The 25,278-nt window shown below is 37.1% G+C and overlaps 1 protein-coding gene across 1 annotated transcript in view; it reads left to right on the forward strand.

Annotated features, from left to right (window-relative positions):
• The window catches only part of SPG11 (SPG11 vesicle trafficking associated, spatacsin), a 34,378-nt gene that overhangs the window by 5,332 nt on the left and 3,768 nt on the right, over nt 1-25,278 (forward strand). Inside the window, exons 7-34 of the mRNA XM_050903058.1 lie at nt 338-470; nt 842-997; nt 1,816-1,994; nt 2,165-2,341; nt 2,823-2,894; nt 3,323-3,452; nt 4,124-4,294; nt 4,780-4,987; nt 5,519-5,722; nt 6,656-6,762; nt 7,565-7,710; nt 8,581-8,742; nt 9,504-9,570; nt 10,025-10,190; nt 11,344-11,549; nt 12,349-12,457; nt 12,975-13,134; nt 14,344-14,601; nt 14,826-15,026; nt 15,344-15,451; nt 16,578-16,740; nt 17,150-17,364; nt 17,721-18,465; nt 19,333-19,475; nt 20,937-21,135; nt 22,205-22,342; nt 24,048-24,181; nt 24,888-24,995. Coding sequence (XP_050759015.1) covers nt 338-470; nt 842-997; nt 1,816-1,994; nt 2,165-2,341; nt 2,823-2,894; nt 3,323-3,452; nt 4,124-4,294; nt 4,780-4,987; nt 5,519-5,722; nt 6,656-6,762; nt 7,565-7,710; nt 8,581-8,742; nt 9,504-9,570; nt 10,025-10,190; nt 11,344-11,549; nt 12,349-12,457; nt 12,975-13,134; nt 14,344-14,601; nt 14,826-15,026; nt 15,344-15,451; nt 16,578-16,740; nt 17,150-17,364; nt 17,721-18,465; nt 19,333-19,475; nt 20,937-21,135; nt 22,205-22,342; nt 24,048-24,181; nt 24,888-24,995 — 4,965 coding nt within the window. The remainder of the gene's footprint in view (nt 1-337; nt 471-841; nt 998-1,815; nt 1,995-2,164; nt 2,342-2,822; nt 2,895-3,322; nt 3,453-4,123; nt 4,295-4,779; nt 4,988-5,518; nt 5,723-6,655; nt 6,763-7,564; nt 7,711-8,580; nt 8,743-9,503; nt 9,571-10,024; nt 10,191-11,343; nt 11,550-12,348; nt 12,458-12,974; nt 13,135-14,343; nt 14,602-14,825; nt 15,027-15,343; nt 15,452-16,577; nt 16,741-17,149; nt 17,365-17,720; nt 18,466-19,332; nt 19,476-20,936; nt 21,136-22,204; nt 22,343-24,047; nt 24,182-24,887; nt 24,996-25,278) is intronic.

The raw sequence follows: 25,278 nt of genomic DNA on the forward strand, positions 1-25,278 counted from the left end.
CAGTAATTTTCAGTTGCTGTAATCTTATTCAAAGTCCTGATTCTCACAGTACTTATTTTATATCCCAAATCAAACTCTGTAATAAATTGCTGAATTAACATTTTGTCTCTGAAGAGACAGGGCAGGGTTTCTGCAAAGCCTATTAAAGGAGCATGGCAGGTACTGAACAGGTCACCTTGTTATTTCAGGCTACAGGTGTTGCACATATAATTTAAATTTCTTCTTTTTTTCTGCGTGTATACTTTGTCACTGAGTACAAAGTAAAAATACTAGCAGTAAGTGTACAATATATATTTTTAGAATACATGCATAATTGTTCTGCTGCATGTTTGTCTAGGCAGGTTTGGAAAATCGTCAGCTAGACACAGTAGACTTATTTTTAAAAAGCAAAGAAAGTCTTTTCAATCTGTCTGCACCCTGCTCTGGACCTGAACAGTCTACTGATAGTGCATCCCAGTCTTACCTGAAAAGTAAGTAAAATATTTTCAGCTACGTGGAGGTTTAAATTTAATTGCCTTTCTATTTACGGCTATGTGTTTGTAAACACAGATTGAATTGCCTGTGCTCTTGTATGTTTGGATGATGCTATATTGCAGCTTCTCTACTGGAAAATAAAAGAGAAATGGTGCATAATGTGTGGGGGTTTTTGCTGTATTCTGATATTGGCATATGTATTACAAGCATTTTGATGTGAAGGCCAAGCATGTTACATATATTGTTTGACATATTTTTAGAAGATTTTTGTAGCATACCTCTATGACTTTTAACTTAAATTTTAAATTTTTGTGATCAGTCATATGGTAGAATGCAGATGTTTTAACTTTTTATGTAAATATTGCAGATTTGGAAGAGCTGAGGCCAGCTTTAAACTTGCTTTGCTCAGCGATCAAAGAAAATGATATGGAGCCTCACAGTAAACACTTCTCTGAGCAGCTACTAAACCTCACGTTGACTTTCCTTAGCAAGCAACTTGAAGAAATTTTTGTGCACACAGAGGGTAAGATTACTCATTTTGAATCATATGTAGTAATGTAATGTGTCATTGTTTAGGTAAGTAAGAACAACTAATTTTTTTAATTAAAAGCCTAAATTTGCATAGAATTAGGGAAAAAAAAGGGCTAGAGTTAAGTGAATGAAAGATGTTATTTAAGGGGAAACATGAGAAATTAATCTGAATACAGTATCTGTGTTAGCCCAAACAACTATGATCAGGCTCTCAGACGAGACAGGATCCTGTCAACAGAATCATTTTGGGATGCATAAGAATGGCAGAATGGGACTTTCAGGCTATTGCCGGATACTTGATGGTAGTGCAGTTAAATGGCTTGAGTTTAGCCCTCAGCTGCTCATTCTCTTCTCAATGCGGCCACTTGAAATACGCTGGCACAAATATTTATGTGGCTGTGGAATGGAATAGACTAGTTTAAGAAACTGATACAGCTGAAAAAATAGCCTACCACGTTATTTTTTATCTGGGCACTTCCAGTCTGATTTACTGTGTGGCAACGCAGTCACACATCCCGGTATAACCCGAGGGGTGGCACAGAAGCAAGCAGCAGTGGCTGCTGGGGGTTGCAGACTGGATGTGGGAGAGCATGACTGCTTACGCTGGCACAGTTGCTGAAATGTTGCTCTTTGAACTACAGTCTAAAAGGTACAAGAATAGAGTAACAGCTGGTATACTAGTGAAGTATTAAAATGACAGAATTCCAGGGGACAATTTTGTTTTGCTAGAGAAAACTATAGAGAGTGGGATGACATGTCCCAGCCGAAACCAGGACACTGTTTAACTGATATCTTGGATGCTCTTGACAGAACCTGATGAATTCCTGCAGAAGGGTGCAGATATTTTAACTGATTACATTATTAAACTTAGAAAATTTCTGAGAAAATATCCTCGACCAGAAATAAATACGGTACACACAGGAAGTGATCTTGATGAGGACCTGCCTGCATTAGAAGAAAGCCACATGTGGGAAAAACTGACACCAGAGGTAAAAATGAGTAATCCATTTTTTACTATTCTTATTAAATATATTTAAGGAAATTATTACTATGGAAATGTCTGTAAACTATTGGGGAAAAAAATCAATATAGGGATTATAAAGATAGTAACACTGAAGATTAATGAGATTGGTTTGTTCCATTTTTTTTCCCCTTTTAGGAAGTCATTGCTGAGGCCATCTTAAGCAACAAAATGCCAGAGGCCCAGACCTTCTTCCGAATGCATCAGCATCCTGCTCAAAGTCTTCAAGAATTTATTCAGACAGGTTTGAATCTGGTCTATGACCGTCTTCTGAAGGACAATACCAGAGAGGCCTCAGAACTCTTAAGAAATATGGTGAGAGGTGTTCAGTAAGCATGCTGATAGTTCTTAACGCTTCTTTATGACTGACGAAATAAATGAATGCTAAGAGTATGGGGAGCATTTAAGTGTCTTATGGATGTACTGATTCGACCACATACATGTATTGCAGTGAAAATTAACTTGGTTTAAAGAACTGCTTTGATCACTAATGCCTTCAGAATGCTGAGGGAGCCTATTCATGAATGGGTATTGGCTGATGTCACGATCAGCAAAGTGTAAAGGTGATTCTGGCAAGTCAGGTATTAAAGGGTACACATTTTCTATCCAGGCATGCTGGAGACATCACACAGATCACTGAGTTATTGTGACATCTTCAGTAACTGGTGAAGTGAATATCACGAGCATGCTTGTAAAAGGTTGTGTTCTTTGGAAAGAAAGCAGGTGCATTTATTCTATCAATGTACAGCTGCATTTGTACAGTTTGCATACAGTGAGTATCTTCTTTTTTTGTTAGGGCTTTGATGTGAAGGAGGAATTGCATAAGATATGTTTCTACACAGTTGATAGACATGTACGAGATTTGTTGGTAAGTGTAGAAAAGGCTTTTTTTGTCTAGCTGATGTTCTCAGGTCTGAAGTCTGATGTGTATGCTGAGAGAAAGCATTGTATTGAACACACTTTCAAAATGGGAACAAACAGGTTTTGTCCCTGCATCCTTGCAATGTAGTTGCTGAAACATGTCATTGACATGCCCATGTTCTTTTGTATTTGCAGTTAAAGTAAAAATTGGTTAAAATGTAATTTCTTTGTTCTGGCTCTGATCTAGTTCTCATCTGCTTGTACACAGTATGAAGCCCTGGCCCTCTTGTAATTTAAGTGTATTGACCTCAATGCTTCCAGCATTTTTTCCTACAGTCGGTTAACTCTTTACATTTGCAGGATCATTTACAACTTTAATATATTATAAGTAGATAAAAATTGTAATTGGAGGTAATACTTTGATTTGAATTAAAGGTGAAAGTTTTACGAGAAGAAAATTATTTTTCTGAAAAAGAGGAGAAAATGATAGACTTTGTGCATCAGGTTGAAAGCTTTTACTCGGAACCCTTCCAAGAAAATAAAGAGGTTCAATCTCTTTCCAGGTAATGTGGGTTGTCAGTTTTAATTATTAATTAATAACATTAATAGGATATAAAATATGCTGGCTTCTACATTCCGTATGATTTAGTACACAAACAAATACAGTCTTCTGTAATTTCATTAATTTCAAGGGTCAGTGTGGGAACTGATTACTTTTCTCATTAATGTAACAACTGCTGTTGTGTTCTTTCCAGACTAAGTCATGATGTACTATCGTCAGTGTAACAGAGGTCTTCTGTTCATGTCATCATCACCATAAATGAAGTATTTTTAATAACAAATGATATTATTAGAATTATTAATCAAATGAAACATGTTCAGATGGAATATTTGCTCTATTTTTGATATATGATATCCATATATGATATCCATAATATAGCAAACTAAAGTAGCCTAGAAAAATCATTTTACAGTTAAATAATTGTAAAAATGTTACGATACTTATCATTTGCTATGTCAGTTTTCGAAAAATGAGGTAATTCTTTGCTCATTGCTCTCATATGCACTCTCAAACTTTTAGATGAAGTAAGTCCCTCTACCACTTCCAGAACTCTTCAAAATGGACTAGCAAAATTTGTTGACCCTTTCATCATCTTCTATTCGTTAGATTGTGGACTGTTTTTTAAAAGAGTACTGGAAAACCTCCTAATGCAATGCTTCATTGCAGTTTCAAGAACTGGAGAAAGGAACAAGACTTTTCCAGACATACAGCTGTTCTAGATTCGTTGTTGAATTGTGATAGACATCGGGTTCACAATAGGAGAGTCAGAGTGATGTTTAACTGGGCTCAGTGGTGGGATGAGCTTATTCGGGAAATGATTCTTCTCCCCAGGAAACCACGCCAAGGCAAGTATTCTGGTACTAAGGACTTAAAAAAAAATGTGAATTAAAGATCTGTCTTTGACGTAGTATATTGCAATTGTGTAGGAGTGGCATTGATATAACTAAAGTTGTGCGCTACCGCAGTAGGTCACTTATTTTTTGTCGGTGAAATTGTGTAAACAATGTGTTTTCATCCTGTTGCATTCTGGCAGGGATCTGTGTTTTTCCTGTAGAGAAAAATTTGGAACTAGCTGAAAGAGACTTGTCTAATGCATGCCCACTTGTTGTAAATGTCATACTCTCCTACGTTCTGTAAAGCTTCTTACACTGTAGTATTACATTTAGCTTTTCCAACATAAAGCTCTAACAAGCTGTAACAGCATGCTTAATCTCAGCATCATATTTGCAGCCGTTCATTAAAAATATGTACATGTATAAAGAAATATCAGTATTTCCCTAAGTAGTGTTTGTTTGTACTCGTTTCATCAGTTTGCCTTTTTGAAACACAGAACTCAAGACATGTAATCCTGAGGTTCTTTGGATGCACTTGACAGCTCAGCATGATTGGCTTAATATTTGTTCGTGGATTGAAGAATCCGAGCCCAACCAGACTTTGTGTGGACAAGCTAACTGGCCCTCTCTTACTCCAGACGTTATTGACCGGAACATGTTATGTAGTAGCTATATGAGAAATGATATATTAAACAAGCTGGCTAGGTATGTGCCCTTAATGCAAAATACTAACTTTCTATCTTACGTGAAGCCAAAATTAGATAGTCATAGAAGTACATGTTAATAAAATCTTTGATACATATTAATTTTTATATTGTATTTAGTACCCTTTTTTGAAACAGCACAAATCCATTAATAAATGTAATTTTAGTCTTGTACTTGCACTTTCCTCTACCTGAAAACAGTAAGAAACAAGAGAGCAATAGAAATCCTCTATCAGCCCTTCGATCTTTCATAGTGATTATGTTCCTGATGCCCGTTTTAATGCAAGGGAGAAAATTCTAAACACATAGCTTTTCACTCCTCACGCCTCGTTCTCTGCAATGAACTGTAGTAACTATGATATTGTTTGAGAACTATCAAACATATTTGGGCGTGTTGTGTTTGCCTCAGTAGTGAAGTAATCCCCTAGAAGCAAAGGTCTGCTTTATAATTTTGAACTGAAAACACCCTTCAGAACTTGTTAAAAGAGATAACTGTTTAATCAGTGCATATGCTTTTTCTCTTTTCTGATAGAAATGGAATTTTTGTCCGTTCTGAGTTGGAAGATTTTGAACTTCTGCTCCAAAGACTGTCTTACCTTGGAGGAGTACTGCAAAATCCTCACCCTGTTCCAAAATACAGTGCTGCAAGTGGTTTGGACTTCCATGCTCGTTTTGTCCTTCACTGTTTAGAACATAATTTGCAGTATCTGTTGTACACTTACTTAGACTATTACAGGTATGAATGCTTTTCATCCCTCAGATCTCAAGCAGATTTAAATAATGAAACACAGTTTTAGTAGTTGGCAGTAAGAGTTTTCCTTGACCCTTCCTGTTTGGCGAGAAAGACTACTTGGGTCACAACAGTGTCATTTAATGAAAAACTGTGGGGCAGTGTGTTAGATTTCATGCTGTATTTTGAAGCTTTATTCAGGTTGTCTTGTCAATATTAATTTGTGTGTCAGTCATCAAAGGAAACAATTATAGTTATGATTAGTATAATGCTATAAGCAATACAATCTTAAATGAGCCAAGACAACTTGTTCTTCAGAAACTCTCTCACTTGAGCACAAGTAGGAGTTCGTTCTTGATACATTCACAAATGAAGAAATTGCTGGTTTCCATCTAAATTAGGATTAGTTGGGATTTGAAGGGGAAATGTATAGTATATAGTGTATGAATACTTTCCACTTAATGAATACTTTGCAGTTACGATTTCTTAGCTGTAACTCCAATCTAACAGTGTAATTATTAAGAAGGTAAAAGTGGACCAAAAAAAAGCCAACAAATCTTTTTTTGTTTTTTTGTTTGTTTGTATAATCAATTTTAGTTTGCGTAAAATATTTAGACTAGGCAGAGTGGTATTTGTGAGTCAAGTCCCTTCTTTGGAAAGTGTTTGGGGTTGTCAGGTCTGGAAACTATTACTTTGATTTATGGAAGCAAGCAAGCACAGAAACATAATCTTAAAGGAGGGAACTGTCAGAGATGCTGTATCAGCTAAAGCTGTACATCATGTAAGAAGGGTGATGTGACTTGACTCTTCCATAAGCATGGATGAAATAAGTCACTGTAACACCAAGTCAGATGCTCTTAATTTTTAATGCAGTGTTATATTGGGGCAGAGGATGGTTACACTGTATTTTCACTGTGCTGCTACTCATCTTATTTGCAGTTTAACACCTTCAAATTGCCCTATTTTGGATAACAAGGAATTGCATGAAGCTCATCCCTGGTTTGAATTCCTTGTGCAGTGTCGAGGGGTTGCCAGCAATCCACGAGGTAGGAGTCTGGCCTCGCTCCAGAGGTGCTCCGATGCTTATGCTGCTAGCTGAGTATTTGGCACAGCTGGGTTTGATTCTCTGCTCTGCTGCAAACTTTTTTTTGACCATGGCAAATCATTTACACGTGCATCAGTTCCTAATCTCTGAAATGTGGATTATAATTCCTACTTAAACTGTACATAAAGATGTGGAGGCTGTAGATACGTGAGGATTATTTTGTGTATGATCATCATTACCTCCAATCTGATTATATTCTCAACAGGTTGAACAGAAGGAGAATTCATAAGAAAATGCATATACTATTAAAATTAAAGCTTCCTCTAGTTCTTGTGGTGCATTTTGACTTCTCTGCCCCTTGGATTATGTGTTTGCTTTTTTTTTTTTTTGTTATTGTCATTGAAAATCAGTAGAATTTGTGCCCTTAACTCATTTCACTTTTTTCCAAAACATTTCACCTTTTGTAGAGTCACACATTAACAAATGATAAAAATAAGCCCAAGTGAAGCTTTTTCAGAAAGTGTGATCAGTGTAGGATAAAGAATTGAACCAATACAATGCTAAACTGTGGGACTCAATCCAAATCAATCTGTGTAGGTAAAACTGTGGTTTGAAATTGGGGACAGCTTGGTAAAATTGAGAACAGCTTATCTGTATTTATAAGTAAATTGTTGTTAATAGTGATTTTTCTCAAAAAATATAAAATTCAGCATTTTTCATAGTTGTAGAACAGTTTTAATGCATGATTTAATGATTTAATACTGGTTTTGCATGAAATTAAATCTCACTTTTTTTCTTTTAAGATCCAAAGATGATTTTTCAGGCTAGTCTAGCAAATGCTCAGATCTTGATTCCTAGTAATCAAGCCAGTGTGAGTAGCATGCTACTGGAAGGACGTACACTATTAGCACTTGCTACTACAATGTATGCACCTGGAGGTATTGATCAGGTACTGTGTGCAACAAATTATTGATAAGCTTTTGGAGAAGTTCTCACATGGTGTTGAAAACTCAAAGGAATATGTTAATAAAAATAAATATACTAATGCCATCATATAACTTCTTCTCATATAAAAATCTGTTTTCCGTGTTCCGTGTTTCAGTGTTAGTTGACCAAAGCAAGCGAGTAGAGCGGTTCGGGGTTGCGTAGTTTAGAAATAGCAAGGCACGGTGACTGTGAGTTGGAGTATTTAACTCCTTCATAACATTTACAGCTGAGAGTGTTTATAGGCACTTGTGTTCCTCAAATAGTTTAGTTTGGAAAAATATTTTCAATAAACTCTTAAAATGGTGTGCCTGTATTTGTTAGACAACTGTCCCCTTTTGTAGTTATTTGTAGTTTTTAAGTAAATGAAGCAATGGGTAACTGGACTGCTCTTCTGCTTGGATCTGTACAGGTGTTATTCAGCTTCCATATTTTTATTTTTAAAGGCTGAAAATCTGGACACACATCAAAAACTTCAGCTCAGTGGTTACATTGTGTTAACCAGTTGCATTGTGCTATAGAGATCAAAAAGCACACTATAAACGATTTTACTTTTAAAAGGAAAATGTTTGGTGAACCACATGTTGGAACAGAATTTATTAATACAGATAGTTTTTTGATACATAGCACAGTAACCTAAAACATCAGGTACTGTTGAAGATATGTCTAATATAACTTAAAAGGATTTTACAGGAGAAAATTATACCTTCTGTGCCGTCACCGTATGTCAAATTCCCATGAGATAGTTTGTTTGGTGCATTCAAAGATTGTTTTATTATTTTCTTAATGCAGTTTCTTCTTCCTAATGAAATAATTTTGCTTCCTTGCAATGTAGGTTCTTCAGAATGAAGATGTGGAAAAACCTCTAAAGAAAGTTGATCCACAGCTCTTAAAAATGGCGTTGACTCCTTATCCCAAACTCAAAGCTGCTCTCTTTCCCCCGTGCACTTCTCATGGAATTTTGCCACCTGACATCTCTCTTTACCATCTTGTTCAGGTACACAAAATGCTTCTCAGTAGTGCTTTTTGGCAGAACAAAAGTAAACTAAGAGAAGCTTGTTTTCAGCTAAAGCCTGGAGGGTGGGGACCATATGTTTTTTCCTTGGAATCCTTAATTTGGAGCTAAAGTTTATAGCTTCATTCTGAACGGTTTTTTAAAACGGTATCTAAATACTGTGAGTCTGGCTTCCCCCCACTCCCCCAAACATGTAAAGACTTCTGCAGTGTTTAGCTTCAGCCATCCTGGAACGTCAGAGAAGTGGTATTCTTGCAGTGTTCAGTGGGCAGGTTGTTTAGTATTATAAAAATTAAAATGTTTTTAATTGTCTAAGGGAAATTGAAATTTAGAATTAAAGGATAGTGTCTCATGGAATGTCATGACACATTTCTGGGCAAATGCCTTTTACTTCAGATCTGTGGTATGAGATAAACTGAAAGTTGGAAGAAATGCTACAAATTATTTGTTATTAGGAAAGTGTTAACTTTGCTGAGATCACAGTTTAGCAAAATACTTAGGCGCGTTCTTTTCCTATTTCCTTAGACCAAAGTCTAAGCCTTTCCTTGCACTTGTTTACATTCTGATCCTACGGCGTAGATAAATGTGTACCTTTGAGAGAACTGCACAAGATACATCACTGCTTGATAGCAGCACAGGCCATTCCTGATTGTCTGCTACTATAGCTCCCTAAAATATTCTGTAGTCTGTTCTGATGTGAAAATCTTAAGCTGTCTCAATATATTTTGTTTCTAATCTTTCAGTCATTAGTTCCCTTTGATCCCACTAAATTATTTGGCTGGCAGTCAACAAATACTCTTGCTGTATCAGGTATGTTACTTTTCAAATTTTATATGCTTTCCTAGCCCGAGCACCTAGGATAAAATACCTTCCAGTGGAATGATTTGGCAGATTAACTTATTCAAAAGGCCATTTCTTTTACAAAAAAATTAGTGTAATTTACTAAAATTTTGTTTTGAAATGAAATCCTAGGTAGGTTACCTTTTTCCATTAAGCTCTTCACAGACAGAATTTTTTCTAAATGTATTATGAGATAGAAAAGCAGTATTTTCTTTTAAAAGCAAGTTGAGGGCCTAAGAAGTGATCCAGAGTTCTGATTTTACAATGAGAATTGGAATTTCAGTGGGGTTTGGGTATGCTGAGTTTTGAATTAGAACACGAGGAGAGGTGTTTGATTGTCATCTCATGTTTTGCAGCTGAAAGCCATTTTCTATGTTTAATTCAACTGTTTGTCAGCTCACAATACTGATGATATTCTTTCTAGATGCATCAAGTGACTTTCCTCATTTTTCATCCCCTGAACTGGTGAACAAATATGCTATAATGGAACGACTGGATTTTTTGTACTATTTGCACCATGGACGTCCATCATTTGCTTTTGGTACATTTTTGGTCCAGCAGTTAGTAAAGAGCAAATCCCCAAAACAGTTGTAAGTCTTCTCAAAAATGACAGTCGGATAGTTCTTTTGAAGTTACAGTCTAGCACGTGGAGTAACATTAATCCTCCCCAACAGCAAACAAGTGGTGTGCATCACATCACTTGAAATTTTAGGTGTCCTAGGAGTCTATTCAGTCTAGCATCGAGTAGGATAGAAATCAAATATCACCTAAAAGAAGGTGAGCTTTATTTTGAATTACCCAAATAAAATCTGCACAATGAAAGCAAGGAATGAAAAATGTTCCAGTCATATCAAACACAGGTAGGCTTTTCATCTAGGGACCTGAGTCTCTAGATCACTTTGTAGAAAAAAGATGCCCCTTTTCTTTGACATTTCCTAAGGATGACACTCCTTTAGTTAAATTAATAAGACATAATGTACAGGAGATTAAAGGAATTAAATTTTCTGCTGAAGCTTCAAAATCATGTGTTCAAAAGGATACAGTCAAATTACACGTCTTGCTTGAATATATTAAATTTACTATTAAGTATATTCAAAATTAGTAGGAGTTACATCAGAACAAATCACTTCGTTTCTAGAATGTCTTGTTTGTGTATTAGTCACTATTTGTTTCTTTTCATCTTTTCTATACAAATCAATTTCTCTTGTTCAAACAGCTAAGATTTGGGCAAAAAGGAAAACATACTTTAATGTAGACTGAAGTACTTAATAGTTTAAAAGACAGTCAAGCATGCATGATTTTTTCAGTTACTACTCGAAAAATTTCGGATAACCAATGAAGCGGCCACTGTGGAACCCTTGAGGGTACCTTTTTCGCTTAGCGGAATCCGCAGATGAGTTTCAGGTTCTTGATGCCACAGTGCTTGGATTGTAAACTCTGCAATGGGGCTTCTTGCACTAAAACTGCTGGGAGGTGTTTTTTATTAGTTATGATATCAAATGCATTGGCTTTAGTTTTTGTTAAAGTTTATTAAATTGCAAACTCTGTGCTTATCGTGTGAGGCTTTATTCTCATACCTACATTTTTTTAATAAATATGAAAATTTTAGTTTGTAAATATCTTCCATGCTAATAAAGTCTGTGAGTTTAGTAAACCATGTAGGTACTTGTTTACAGGGGGAATAGTCGTGTTTGAAAATTGGTTAAAAATCGTATGTGTAAACTGGTGTTCTTTTTGTTTCAGGATTCAGCAAGCAGGAAATGAAGCCTATATTTTAGCTCTTTCTTTCTTCAGTGTACCTTCAGTGGGAGCAGCCTGTGTGTGTTTTCTAGAATTGCTCGGTCTCGACAGCCTCAAACTCAGGGTCGATATTAAAGTTGCAAACATAATTTTCAATTACAGAACTAGAAATGAAGACTCTCAGCACAATCAAATAAGAGAATCTTTGGGTAAGAGAGTCTTTTGTTTGTTTTAAAATAGGGTACTGTGTATTTATTGGGAAGAGAAGCAGAGATGGATTGAAAGATGGTGCCTGACTTCTCAGGATTGCAGTAAAAGCATCCTGTCCTTTGAAGAGCTAAGAATTTTGCTCTTTTATTCCTGCTTCTTACTAATTTTGAAGGTGTGTTTTGGACCTGGCATACCAAATAATGCAGGAAGAGTGTAATATGACATGCAGCGAGAATTGCAGGAGTATCTAATAGACACTGACGAACGGCTGCCTGAGGCTCAGTGTAATTCTTAGTAAGGTTCAGCCTAATGTAATAGTATAACTAGAGGATTAAACAAAGGGACATTACCAAATCTCTTTTCTCTTTCATACTTGAAAACTGTCTTACAGCTGCACTGAAATCAGATGTTCAAAGCTGTAAGGAAATGAAATTTATCCTAGGAATAATGTTAGAAAGTTGAATTTCTAACTATAGGTCCACAGGTGTCTTTTTGTCCCAACTAGGGAACTACTGGCATTTATTTATACTTTCCTGATCATTCTAAAAACATATATGTTATTTAAAACTATAGGTAGAGCTTATTTAAAAAAAAAAAAAAAAAAGGTTATGTGATTTGCAAGTTGAAATTCTTCTTCAAAAATCATGTAGCCACTTTGGTGCCAGACTTGGCATAGTTATTGAAACATTTACATTAATAGGCTTTGTTCTGCTTGTTGATTCTGGTACTTTTGAAAATATTACCCTTACTCTAATTCCAAATAGCATCTCAGAAATAGTAATACGTTCTTTTAAACAGTTGAAAAGTTAACAAAATTGGCTGATGGTGAAAAAGCAGCAGCAGCAGAAGTTCTTATCTCCTTAGAAGCAGCCTTTTGGGATGCAGTTGAGCATCAAGGAATAAAGAAGTGAGTAAAACATGATTTAAAGGATTATACTGGCAAATTGAGATTGAGCACTGAATTTTGCCATTTGTGTATTCAGATAATATTAAAGAGATCCGTGTGTGTTTTATTGCAGTAAACTGAACAACAATATTTGAATTTAGAATATAGTCTTGGTATTTCAGATAGTAGAGGTAATAGATGTATATTGGCAAGAATAAGGAAGTGCAGTCAGCATGTTAGACTCACTGTTCCACAGAGTTCTTGCAGCACACTTAGAAGTGAAGACTGTTGACTTCTTTTCAAAGCCTACATTGTCAAGATAGGACAATGTACCTGCCTTGGCGGGGGGAACGTCCACAGGGTGTAGAATGGAAGCTCCCACAGTGGAATGTGACCTAATCTGTAGTAAAGTTGGTGGAGGTGCTTGTGTTACCATTTGCAGGCAGTGGATCTCAGGCCACATGATGAGTTTATACGTTGTTAACATCTGGTATAAATACCAGTTTATTACAGCTGAAGCTCTTTAAATTCCATGCAGGACATCTAGTGACTCTAGAAGGCAGTGGTCTTTGGTAATGCAGTTCTGTAAACTCCATAATATTGGACTGAGTACATCTTACCTAAAGGAATGTGCCAAATCCAATGACTGGCTGCAGTTCATCATCCAAACCCAGCTGTACAGCTACCAGCCAGATGAGGTAAGCTATCTGTGTATGATTTTAAATGAAGATAAAGTTTATCAAGAATGTTCTTTGTCTGTGATGTTCAAAAAAAAAGGGGGGGGGGAATAGATTCTTTTAACAAGAGAATATCACATTGTGGAGACAGCATAAAATTGAAGCCTCATCACTTTCCAGGGAGTTAGAAGTTGTCTCAGGATGCTTGACATCCTCTGATTATGATAGCCCTTCTCTTACGGCCAGATTTCCCAACTTTTCTACTTTTCTCTCCCTCTTGGTATGTGAAAAGCTAACACAAGACAAAGGAAATTGACTCCAGAGGGAGCTGACTGTTCAGCAGATATAATAATATGCTTCTAAGAGCTTGAAAACTAACTATTAAAGGAGAAGATTAGGAAGAGAATTCCCTGTTTGAAAAAATCTTATGTGACGTTATTAATCAGCAGTGGAGAAAACAGTTTTCAGAGAGGAGTGATTTGAGTATCTCTTTGAACTGAATTGGACACAAAAGTATTTGCCAAGAAGGGACTTAATTTTCATTTTAAATTTAGTTAAAATTATGACATACTCATACTGTTGGTAAGTTTAATTTGGTTTTTAAAATGATTTAGTTACTGGGTTTTTTTATTGGAGAGTTACCATATGTTCAATGTAAAGCCATTCATCTTTCCTTTCAAGACTTACGTCAATTTTTGTGTAAAGATACTTAAGCTTTTGAGAATCTAAATCTTCCATTTTTTTTGTTTTGAACGTAATTTAAAAATTAATAAAATATTACCAATATGTAAAAAATAAAAGCAATTTGGGAAGAGTAATGTGAAGAAGCTAACTGGAAGATTCCAGGTAAGATGATACTTAGCAGGTGTAGGATTTTAACGTGGATCTTTGTTGTTGTCTTGAAAAGAAAAATAGTAATTGCACAACAGCAACTAACTAGACACTTTTCATGATATGCTGTTAGCAGGTTGAGAGATATGCCAAAAATGAGTGTCTCTAAGAGGCATTTTACCTTCATGTGAAAGGATTTTTATATTATTCTATTTTATTAGAATAATTCACACCTACAGAACATTTTTTCTTCTCTAGGTCTCCAGAAAATGTTCTAAAAAATCAAATTTGAAGAATGTTTTATTTGTCTTTTCTGTGTATTTAATGCTTCAGTCCTTCTTCCCCCTCATTCTCTTTGGATCTCACTCTGTATAGATGCTTTGGGTTCTGTTTTCCTAGGTTATTTCTATCCTTCAAGATTTCACTCCCATTTTACAAGATCACTTGATGTTGGCATTGGAGAAGTTACCATTTTTGTGTCCTGATGCAGGGAGTCCTGACAACAGTACTGCCAGTGTGTTCCAGAGCAAATATGCAGATAGTCTCTTTCAAATCCTTTTTCAATGTCAGGGGAACTCGAACCCTTCATGTTACCTTTTGACTGAAGGATTGAGAGAGCACGCTCCCATTCTGAGTGTTTTAGCAGCATGTTTCCAAGTGAGTATTGATGAAGTTATTTCTCTTTTAGAGGAATAAGTGATTAAAAAGTGATGATTGTGCATAATTATGTTAAATGGTAGATATGTAGGTTGCATTCATCGAGGTTTTTTCTCAGTTTTTGTAGTAATTGTGAATAGTATGACACGTTTTGCCAAGTGATACATAATGAGGTGATGTTTGTCTCTGGATATTGTAAAACCATCATTTTTGTCATTTGACAGGATGCAAACATTATTCATTGTCTCTGTGTTTGGATAATTACTACTGTGGATCATACTACCAGAGCTGAAGCAACAAACCATATTCAGAGCTCAACAGAAAATCATGAATGGGATCTTCATGACCTATCAGTTATCTGGAAAGTCTTTTTGAGAAAGCAAAAAAGTAAAACACTTCTAAATGGCTTCCAGCTCTTTTTAAAGGTAAGGTAATGTCTTTTTAGCGGTATACTTGAGTGTATCTCAAATCATCTTGGAGAGGAGATGGCCTATAGATTCCCCCTCTGTCTTGCTATTTGTGGCCTAGGTAACCTGGGTGTAATCCACTGAAAATCCCAGTCAAGTAAGAAAATCTTTGAATGGAAGTTCTTCCAGTTATTACAAATTGGTAGATCATATATCAACCTTGCATGCAATTTTAATAAATTAGAACTTTATTGTTCTGGTACTGAGGAAGACAAATTCTACATTTATTGAGGTACTTTTAGGAAAGAATTATAACCTATTTTTGTGTCTTAAAGGAGTCCCCTTTACTGTATATACTGGAGATGTATGAACTATGTATGAACTGTAAAAAATACAATGAAGCTAAAACCAAACTGGAAAAGTTTCAGGAAAGTCTCACAAAAGTAAGCAAATTCATTTTCTCTAAATGTCATTGCCTAGGTCTTCTCTTATTAGAATGTGATAGGCATCTAATGTCTTACATGAAAATAATGAAAAAGGGTATGCTTAGAATGATCCAGGAGCTGATTTGTGAAGCAGTAGGTTTTAGCAGATTCTTTTTATTGCTGGCAGGTGATGGAAAAATGTTTTTGACAATTCAAAACCTGCAATGCATTTTTCTAAATCGTTTTGTTTTAAGCTGATATGGGCAGATTGAAATACAATGCCATCCTCCTTGTGTGAGCAGTTTACGTTTGAAGGTTGGCATTGACTCAAGTAGGACCACTGTTGGTAAATTGAATTATTTGTGATAAGTGTGGGATATTCTCTATTCTGTATTGACCAGGGCAAGTCAATACTGAGCTGATAAACCAGTGACTTACAGGGAATATCTATTTAAGACAACTTTTTTGAATATGTTTCAAAGTTTCTGAAAAAGTCTGTGATTTTGCTTTAGTTTTGGTAGTTGCGTAGACTTTTCTTTGAAAATTACTCGGTGAACTGAATTACACACTTCGATTAAAACACTGATTTAGCAGTTGGTTTTAAGAGGACCAAAGTGTTTTCTTGCAGTGTTCCTTGTTTGTCACATACAGATGTTTTCACTAATTATTTCAGTTCTTTCCTTTCCATCACAATTTTCTGGTTCCCTGAATATCCTGGTAACTAACATTCCATGTCATTAGCGGTTTTCCTTCCTGCAATTCAAGCTAAGGCTAGATCAGTTTCCTTTCCCTATGCGCCACTCACATAGCGGATATGCTTATAAAGTATACAGCAGTATGACAGGAGCTATTAATCTAGCAATTTATTTTATCTATCCATTTCTGAGCCTTCTTGCATCTTTTATCTCTTCCATGATTATCAGAAGTAATTGGTGGTCACCCTGCCATAAAATTTACAGCTTTCAGGTCAGTCAAACATACATCAGTAATGGATCAGTGCCCCCTTGGGAACGGCAGTTCATTGTTTCTTAAAGAAGGAGGTAGATCTGGTACACCTTCCATTTCCAATGTGATTCCCACCAAAATACAGAATATATTTGGAAAAAAAAAAAAACCCAACACTTAAAAATCTTTATCTACACAGCTTAAAACTGAAGATGAACCAGCAGCTTCAGAATTACCTGTGCAATGGTTGGAATCACAAGCATTATTTCTTCTTGAATTGATGATGCAGCAATGTAGAACGGAATATGAATTAGGAAAGCTCTTACAGCTGTTTGCTGCAGCAGATAATCTTCTACTCGATGGTAAATATAGCTTCCTCTGTTAGATGATATTACTGCTTTAAACTAAAGACCACGTACAATGTTTTTGGAGTGACTGAAAATGTTTACTTTAAGTGTATTCATACCGTTTTATTTTTGTATAAGAATTTATATAACCAGACTTGGTCCTTATGGTGAATTGCAGTGGTGAAAATGTAACTGTGTGTAAGTCTGTTCGGGAGAATGATTGTGTGCAAGTGTTGATGAGGAGTGCACAGATTATCTGCAGAAGTATTTTAGTTACAGATTTAGAGCTTATTTTCAGTCCCGTGAAAGCTTTAGAGTGTAAAATCTGTGCTCCTCTGGCAGGGTTGCATGCTGAAATAAGTAGCAGAATTTCCTTGGGTTTGAAAACCAGCTGCCTTTACTTGTTTATACCCTTTTAAAACAGGCCCTTACGTGAAGAAACTCTGTGCACTCAGTGAGACCCTGAAGGATTCCTCCATATCAATTAATCGCTCCATCCTAACCAGTTACAATATGGAGACCTTTCAGAGTGAGTGCAGACCAATTCTGGAGCAGCTACAAGAGAAAGGAATGTTCTCACTGGCTCGGGAGGTAGCAGCACTAGCTGAATTGCCCGTGGACAACGTAGTTACGCAAGAGGTACATGTAGTTAGATAATGATATTCACCTCCCAATACTCCTATTACTGGCAGTATTGAGAATGTTAATTCTCAGCCTTCCTGAAACACAGATTTTTCTTCAAATCACTTTTTATTTTAAATGCAAGTACACCAAACAAGTTGGCTATAAGTGCTGAGCTGAAAAGGACAGTATAGCTTTCCTTGTTCTCTTACTATTTTTACTTGCTATGCAATCAGTTTTATTTGGTGAATAATCAGTTTTATTTGTCATATTGAGACATTTAATCTAAATTCAGTTTTTCAGTATGCTGGCCATCCAGTGTGATTTTTGTTTTTTGGAAAGATAGTTGTTTAAAACCTCTGTGAATTTTGCAGGTTCTAAGAGATCTACATCATTTAAGAGACATTGGACAGTGGCATCAAAACCAGACAAGAATTGAATTCTGGAAAAAATGTAATGACAACTTCATGAAAAATTCAATCTCCAGCAAAGCTGCATCTGATTTTTTTTTTGATCAGGCAAACACAGTATTTGAATCTTTAGCTAATGAGAAGATAAACAGCATTATGGAGAGACATTTGTTGCTTACCCTAGCTGGCCATTGGCTAGCCAAGAATGACTCGGTGTCACTGCACGAATTAGAAGAAATAGAGAAGCAGATCTGGATTTGTCGCATCGCACAGCAAACATTATCCACAGATGAGGGGTCAGGCAAGTCGAGGTTTTCCTCCCATGTTGTAGCAAACAGGGATCTTACCTTTGATAACTTAGCTAAGGAGTTTTCTTTTTCAAAGCTACCTGCTCTGAACACACCAAAGTACTTAAAACTAGAGGGTCTTGCTTTCAGAGAGTCTCAACAGACCTTGACTAACGATGAGGAGGAATCACTCAAGTTTCTGATCGGATGCCTTCTTGATGAAGGAAGCGTGCATGAAGCCAGCCGTGTTTGTCAGTATTTCCATTTCTACAACAGAGATGTTTCACTGGTATTGCATTGCAGAGCTCTGGCCTCAGGGGAGACTGATCTAGACAAATTACACGCAGATATTCAGACTCTCCTTGCAGCAAGAGAGAAGACATCTGAAAGCAGTGCATCTCAGCAAAGCAGAGTCCCAAGCGGTAAGTAACGCGAACCAATTCAGCCACTTGACAACTAATACCATTGTTGGGGATCCACTGGATTCTTCCTCTTCTGTTACAGTGTTAATTTCCCCCCAAATTTCTGCAGGAAATACGGTCTTTATGACAGTGGGTTATCTCCTTGGTTCATAAATTCTCTAGTGAAAGGAATCTGAAGCCTTGTAATATACATTGCTTGTATGTGCTTTAGGCAGGGTGTTTCTCTATACAGTTTCTATAGTCTCTTAACCATTCATTTTTTATAGTTCACAATTCTGTTCCGGTAAAGTAGCACTGAACTTCATCTATGTTCCTGCTTTTGGAATACACACTCTAGTAAATCTTGAGTGTATTTATGGAGCTGAAACAAGGAAATGCTTTAATTAATATATTTCTCTGAATTCTTTGTACATTATAAAGGGTTTAGTGTTTCTTATTAATAGCAAGACTAGGGCTGATAATGTTTTATGTAAAGTACTCTGTGCATATTTATGAAGTCTGAATGAGAAAGCTGTCAGCTGGAACAATACTTTCTAACACTAACATGTATAAAGCTTAATAGAAATAGAAGAGAATAAATGAAGCCTAAGCCATCAGAAAGACTGCTGAACCCGTATGCTCTCTTATGCTTAGGAATTTTACATCTGAGGTATTATTGTGGATATTTTGGCTCATTTGTGTTCTGTCATATTGTTTGTACCCTAAAACTTAAATAAAAAAAAATCACAGGTATCAAGAGTTCAGTTTTCAAAGACTGAGAAAATATTGTGTATTTTCTACAGATTTCTGGAGTCTTGCTCCAGGTATAAGGCTTGTTGGTGTTATCTGTCTTTATGAGAAAGGGATTTACAGTATTTTTGTTTCCAGCATCAAGCTTAGAAGACTGGACACACATTGTGACTCCATCTCTGGATGATCAAGTTGTTATCAGTCTGAAGGCTCTCATAGATGAATGTGTCCATGGGAGAAACTACTGCAGACAGGTTCTCTGTTTATATGAACTTTCTAAGGTATGTATCTAGTAACATTGAAGAAACAAGTGGTTTATATCAAGCTGTTTTGTGGAAGTTTGTGGAGAAAAGGATAAAGAGTGGTGAAAGTACTCATCAGGTGCCTGAAACAAGCTTCAGAGGGAGAAATTACCAAGCCTTTGTGTGGAAGAATGGCCAGATGCTACCTAGGCATGAAGTGTTGAAATGAGCTCAACTCCCAGACTCCCCAGGCCCCTACCTCTGACTCCACTAAGCCAGATTTCAGCCTGTGTCTCTTTGATGTGCCTTTTTTATAATCTTTCAAGCATATGTTTTTCATCTAGCACTTTGCTTCAGGCCTTTGTTGTGGGATGTCTTCACAATCAACACCGACCCAGAAGTAGACAAAGAGATAGCAGCTGCCTTAGAAGTTTTAGCACAGAAGTGCTCTTCAGGCTCCACGCAGTGGCAGCTCTTTACCCAGAGGCTGCTCAGAGGAGTGGCTAAGGAGTTCCAAGTGGTTTGACCCAGACAGTGATAGCAGTAGCAGCAGATTGTTGTTTGCTGCCTCTCTGCTCCTTGACCTTCGTGATTGCCAGCAGCCCACCTCTGCTTCTTCTCCAGAGGGTGCTGCTGAACACTTCTTTCAGGGTACAGAACTCTTTTCCATGGTATTTGGTCTGTATTTTTGGAATGTAGCATTAGTTCTTTCTGAATAAAAACAGCAGTGTGTGTGCTGAAAACACTAGTATTGTCTTTATCACAGAGGTTCTTAGGTTTTCCTACAGAATTTTTCATGCCTTGAATATTCAGAGTGAGTGCTTTAGGTTTGAGCTACTAAGAAGTAGTCGTGTGACTGGCTTGTTCCCTTTTCTACCATCCATATACTTCTTGCCTGAAGCTGGATGTCTATACTTTTGAATTAAGAGTTGATCATCATGTTTATGAGGTACCTTTTTCGATTAATTTGTAAAGTTGTAATATGTTACAGCAGAGTAGTTACAGAGCCTCACCAACTCCTCTTCCAAATGTAGCCAATGTAAAAACTAGTATGTCTTTTTCACTGAGAGTTTGTGGTATGTAGAGAAGAGGAAAAGGAACCTCATAAGTAAAACTTATGCAGTAAAACACAATTCTTCGTTCGGGAGGAAATATTCCTGTCTGTCTTCTAGACATTTGAAGTGTTAAGGTTTATATTTGGTTCAGGAAAGCACCTCTGTCCATGGTGACAGGTCTGTGAGTATTAAACTTCAAATACAAAGTACTTACATGCCATCCTGATCTGGAGAACATCAATACTGAAGATATACAGGTGAAGGCACTGTTAACTGATGTAAGGACAGATTATGTGTGCATTTTTTGAAACTGAGTTTTGTTTGCTTCTCCCACACTCCCCTCTTGCATCAGCTCATCGTTAGGAAGATGTACTGCAGGTCATTATATGTTCTGGACTGGAATTTTTGCTGTGTAGAGTCTTCTAAGTGTATGTGTGTTTCTTAGGAATTGAACTGCTCCTACAGTGAAATGTCAGCCCACGACCCTGAAAAAGTGCTTCGAGCAATTCTGTCGTCCCATCAGCCAGACAGATGCAGGAAAGCTCAGGCATTCATCACCACGCAGGGTCTCCAGCCTGAAACTGTGGCAGAGCTAGTGGCTGAAGAAATCATGCAGGAATTATTGGCATCTTCAGAAGGGAAAGGTAGTAAAGAGGCTTGATCTTGTGTTTTAGCATTTTTGGTTTGTAAGTGTGCTATTTGTGTATCTGAAAAACAGCCCTTGCTCTCGAGATACTTGGGGGCTAATTATAGTCAGTAATGTTTGGGCAGCTCTTGTGTAAGGTTTGTAGACCTTGTATACCTTATATAAGGTTTTATACAAATGTTTAGTTATTTTTGTGTCCAGTGTGGTGTTACAGTAGTTAAGGTTTTATTTTTTATGGATGTAAATTTAATGTTTTTTAAAAAAAAGGGTTGTTTGGGTTTTTTAATCGTGATCTTTGCAGCCCCACATCATCTGACTTGGAAAGACTCATGTTCATTTCTTTGTGTAAAGCATGGCCAAAAAATTTTCCCTTTTTTTTGTACTTTGTGAAATGAGGGATGTTCCTCAAAGCAGCAGGAATTTATCTGGGGAACTTTTCTGTTTGAGTCACTTCTACTTTGCCACAGCATTAACAACAAAGTTCCATGAGAAACAGTGAGCCATCGGATGGAGATTCGTGAGCCCAGGTGTGCTCTCCTCTGCTCCTACTGTCTTCCGCTCTGCTACCCCTCACTCTTGCTGCTCCCCTTGTACCAGTTCACTTGGTTAGCTCAGATGATTTGGTGCACCTCCTTCAGAAGAGTCAACTTACTAACCCAGAAAAAGAAAGCAGAAGAGTTTTCTGTTGAGTTCATGAGTTGAACTGGTTCATGGAAGAGCATGAATCAGAGCCACTGCAAGGGATGGGTTAGAATTGTGTAAGGAAGAGGAAAATGTTCTTCTTTTCAGCAGCAGCAGCCTACTGGATTTGTGAAATTGTAGGTGTAATTACAGTAGCAATACGGTTGTTCAGTAGGATTTCATTGGATTGAACTGGCAAAGAAGTAGTATCTCATTCTTAAATTTAAGCAGTAAGATCACAAGTGTCTTTAGAATTGTAGTTCCAAGTCCTAAGTCAGTCTGGATGAAGTTACATTGGTTTGTTTGGGGTTTTTTTCTATTAACGTAGCTAATCTCTCCCGAACAATTAGCACTTGTGACATAACTCTCTCTCTGTGTGGACACAGGACAGAAACAGGTTTTGAACCCTGCAGCTGAGAGTCAGGCATTCCTACAGCTTGCTAAGCTGTGCCAGGATCATACATTGGTTGGCGTGAAGTTATTGGATAAAATTGCCTCTGTACCACGTGGGGAACTGTCATGCAGTAAGTAAATGGCAAATAATACTTGATATAACTAGTGCATTACTAAACATGGCATTACTTGGTTTAAAATCACATCACAAAGAGTAAAAGCAATGCTGATGGAAGCATCTATTACTGATCTCAAATTTGATAATAAATTAATAGATCTGAGTATATGCACAGTAAATAAGCATGTTGCTTAAGTGTTGCATCAGTTTACTTTCCAAACAAAATGCAGATTTTTTTTGTGCCAACAGCTGGGAAATGGAGTCAGTGAGTTACCTGAACTTTTGTAGTTATGTGTTACAGAAGGAGGGTATTGTGACTTTCTTCATATTAATCACAATTAGAAATTGCTTTCTTTATCCATTTGTTAAACTAACTTTCTAGATCTTTTGTTACTAAAGTCCATTTTACATTTTGCAGCTTTATATACCATGGAGATGTTGTCACTGCGTTTATAAGATATAGCCAAGGTACTTTGGTACCGTTTTGCCACTGCTAACCAGCAGTGGCAAAAGGAGATCATTTACTTATTTATTTAGACTGTTTTTAAAAAAGATTTGTTAGGGACAGTCCATCTCTGAGGAAAACAAACGAGGGTAAGATTTTAGGGTGAGTTGTCTCATGAGTATTGACGTGGCCAGAACATCCAATGCTATTTTGTCCGGAGTAGTGAGGAAAGAGCATCTTCTAGAACACGTTCTGCAGAAGCAAAAGCATGGCTGAAGTTAGTGTTGAAACTGTTCCATTAAAATCCAACTATAATACTGGAAATTTGGAAAACCTTTGTGAGAAAATAAGGAATGAAAAATATCATGTTCCATGTGATCTTTATGTCCCTAACACATTTGTCCTCTTGTCAGATCTTAACTTACCCCTTATTTTGTCTGGTTAAGTAATATAAGGGTGAATAGTAGTATTTTCATGTATGGCTGAGTAAAGTAAGGGAAAGACTCTGAGGAAAAAAAGTTGGGAATTATCAAATTGTGCTGGAGGACTCTACCTCTCTTTGAACGGAGTCTCTGCTAGCGTACCTTTTTACAGGTAGGGGCATAATTGGTTTGTTTCAAAATATGTTGTATAGGTTTATGACATTAACTGTGTTCTTTTAAAAATCTGCATTTTTGGATGTGTTGTGTACCAGTTCATATAATACTACTGTTCTGAAGTGAACTGCATGGTGCTGAGAGTAAGGTCTGGGACTCCACTGTGCCATGTTTGCTTTACGGTATTAGATCAGGCCTTCCACGGAAAACAGAATATGCTAAGATGTGCTGGTTTAACTCATTTGTTTAGTGTATGGAATTTATGAATGATTTTCAAACCCAGATGCAAAACTTGTGGCCTTCCTTTTTCAAATGCAGAGCTGACTGGTAATAGTGGAGTGCTGATGTATTATTACACGTTTGTCAATCAGCTTTTGGTGGAGGAGGCTGGAAGTTCTGTGTGAGGAATAAAATAACGTTTCAGAAAATGATCCAAAAACCCCAGACTTTCCCACAGATTGAGAAGCCAGACTGAATGCATACTGTTACAGAAACTGTTACTTCTTAAAATTGCATAGGACAGAACCATAATAGCTCAACTTTCTAATCCAGTTCTGCTGTTTGTAACTGGAAAGGTTTTGTATCCTCTGCAGAGATGGCATCGCTTCTGGAGAGAGGCATACTAATTAACTTCCTCAGCTTATTAACTGAAATACCTGAGTTCTTCTATTCTTCAGTTACAGAATTGCTGATTTTGGCCCATAATTGCTTTAGTTTGACTTGCCACATGGAAGGGATCACTAGAGTCCTCCAAGCAGCCCGGCTTCTCACAGATGAACATTTGGCACCTAAGGAAGAGTACGGACTTGTGGTATGTGTCTTTGATGCCGTGTGTGTTTATCCCGGTGCCGTATGAAGGGTTCCGTGTACACGTTAGCAAATAACTTTGCTCGTGAGCAGTGCAGGGGAGTAGGGGGGTGACGGAATGGAGTAAGGTCTTTCACCTCTGGTTGACTGGTCTTGGCCTGCCTGTCCCTAGAAGCTAAAAGGGGGGGTTTGGTCTGATGTGCGCAGGTGATGATTTTTATGTCACAGCGGCTCTTAGAAGACTTCTCTGGAAAAATAGAGGTGGAGATAGTGGAACGGTGAGCTGGCAACAGGGTAGTAAATCAGAATGGGAATGTCAAAGTAATTCAACTACTGGTGAAATGTGATGATTTGTATTACCGGGCTGTCATGCATCTTTAAGTCCTGCCTTGAAAGGACTCCTGGAGTCAGAGACATGCCCAGTATAATGGTGTCATTGCTAAAAGGCTCACTGCAAATTTTGTTTGGTAAAATTATGTCCTTTCACCTCACAGTAAAAAAGATGCAGTAGCTTGGTTTAAAAATAAAACCTCCGTGGCTCTAAGGGAACATGTTCCTGCCTAATGCAACTCACTGTGCCGTGTAGCTGTATCAGCTGGCACAGCACTCTGGCCTCACGCAGCCTTCTCCCTACCACGGCACTGGCTGCTTTGAGAGAGAGGATTTTTCTGCGTACTTTGAGCTTCATACTTCCACTGTTATTTCCACAGGTTCGTCTTCTCACTGGAATTGGCAGATACAATGAGATGACCTACATATTTGAACTGCTGCATGAGAAACACTACTTTGAAGTGCTCATGAGAAAGAAATTAGACCCAGTAGGTGGAGGGGGATAAAGGGGAGAAAACTTTAAGGGAACTGTGTGGCTACATCAGAAACTGGTATTTACACAAGGAGGTGGAATTATCTGGGGATTTTAATTACTGGAGTGTAGGAAATGTTAGTGAAGTTTCATAGTAATAAACTAAAAACAGAATAAAACCCAGATTTTAACAAGTTTGTTCTAATTAGTTCAGTGCTGCAATGAGAGCAGCATTAAAACTTCAAGCTTGGGAATATCACTTAAGAGTTTTCATGTCTGGTTTGGTTTTACTTCCAGTT

This window comes from Gymnogyps californianus, chromosome 11, assembly GCF_018139145.2.
Source record: "Gymnogyps californianus isolate 813 chromosome 11, ASM1813914v2, whole genome shotgun sequence".
Taxonomy (NCBI): Eukaryota; Metazoa; Chordata; class Aves; order Accipitriformes; family Cathartidae; genus Gymnogyps; species Gymnogyps californianus.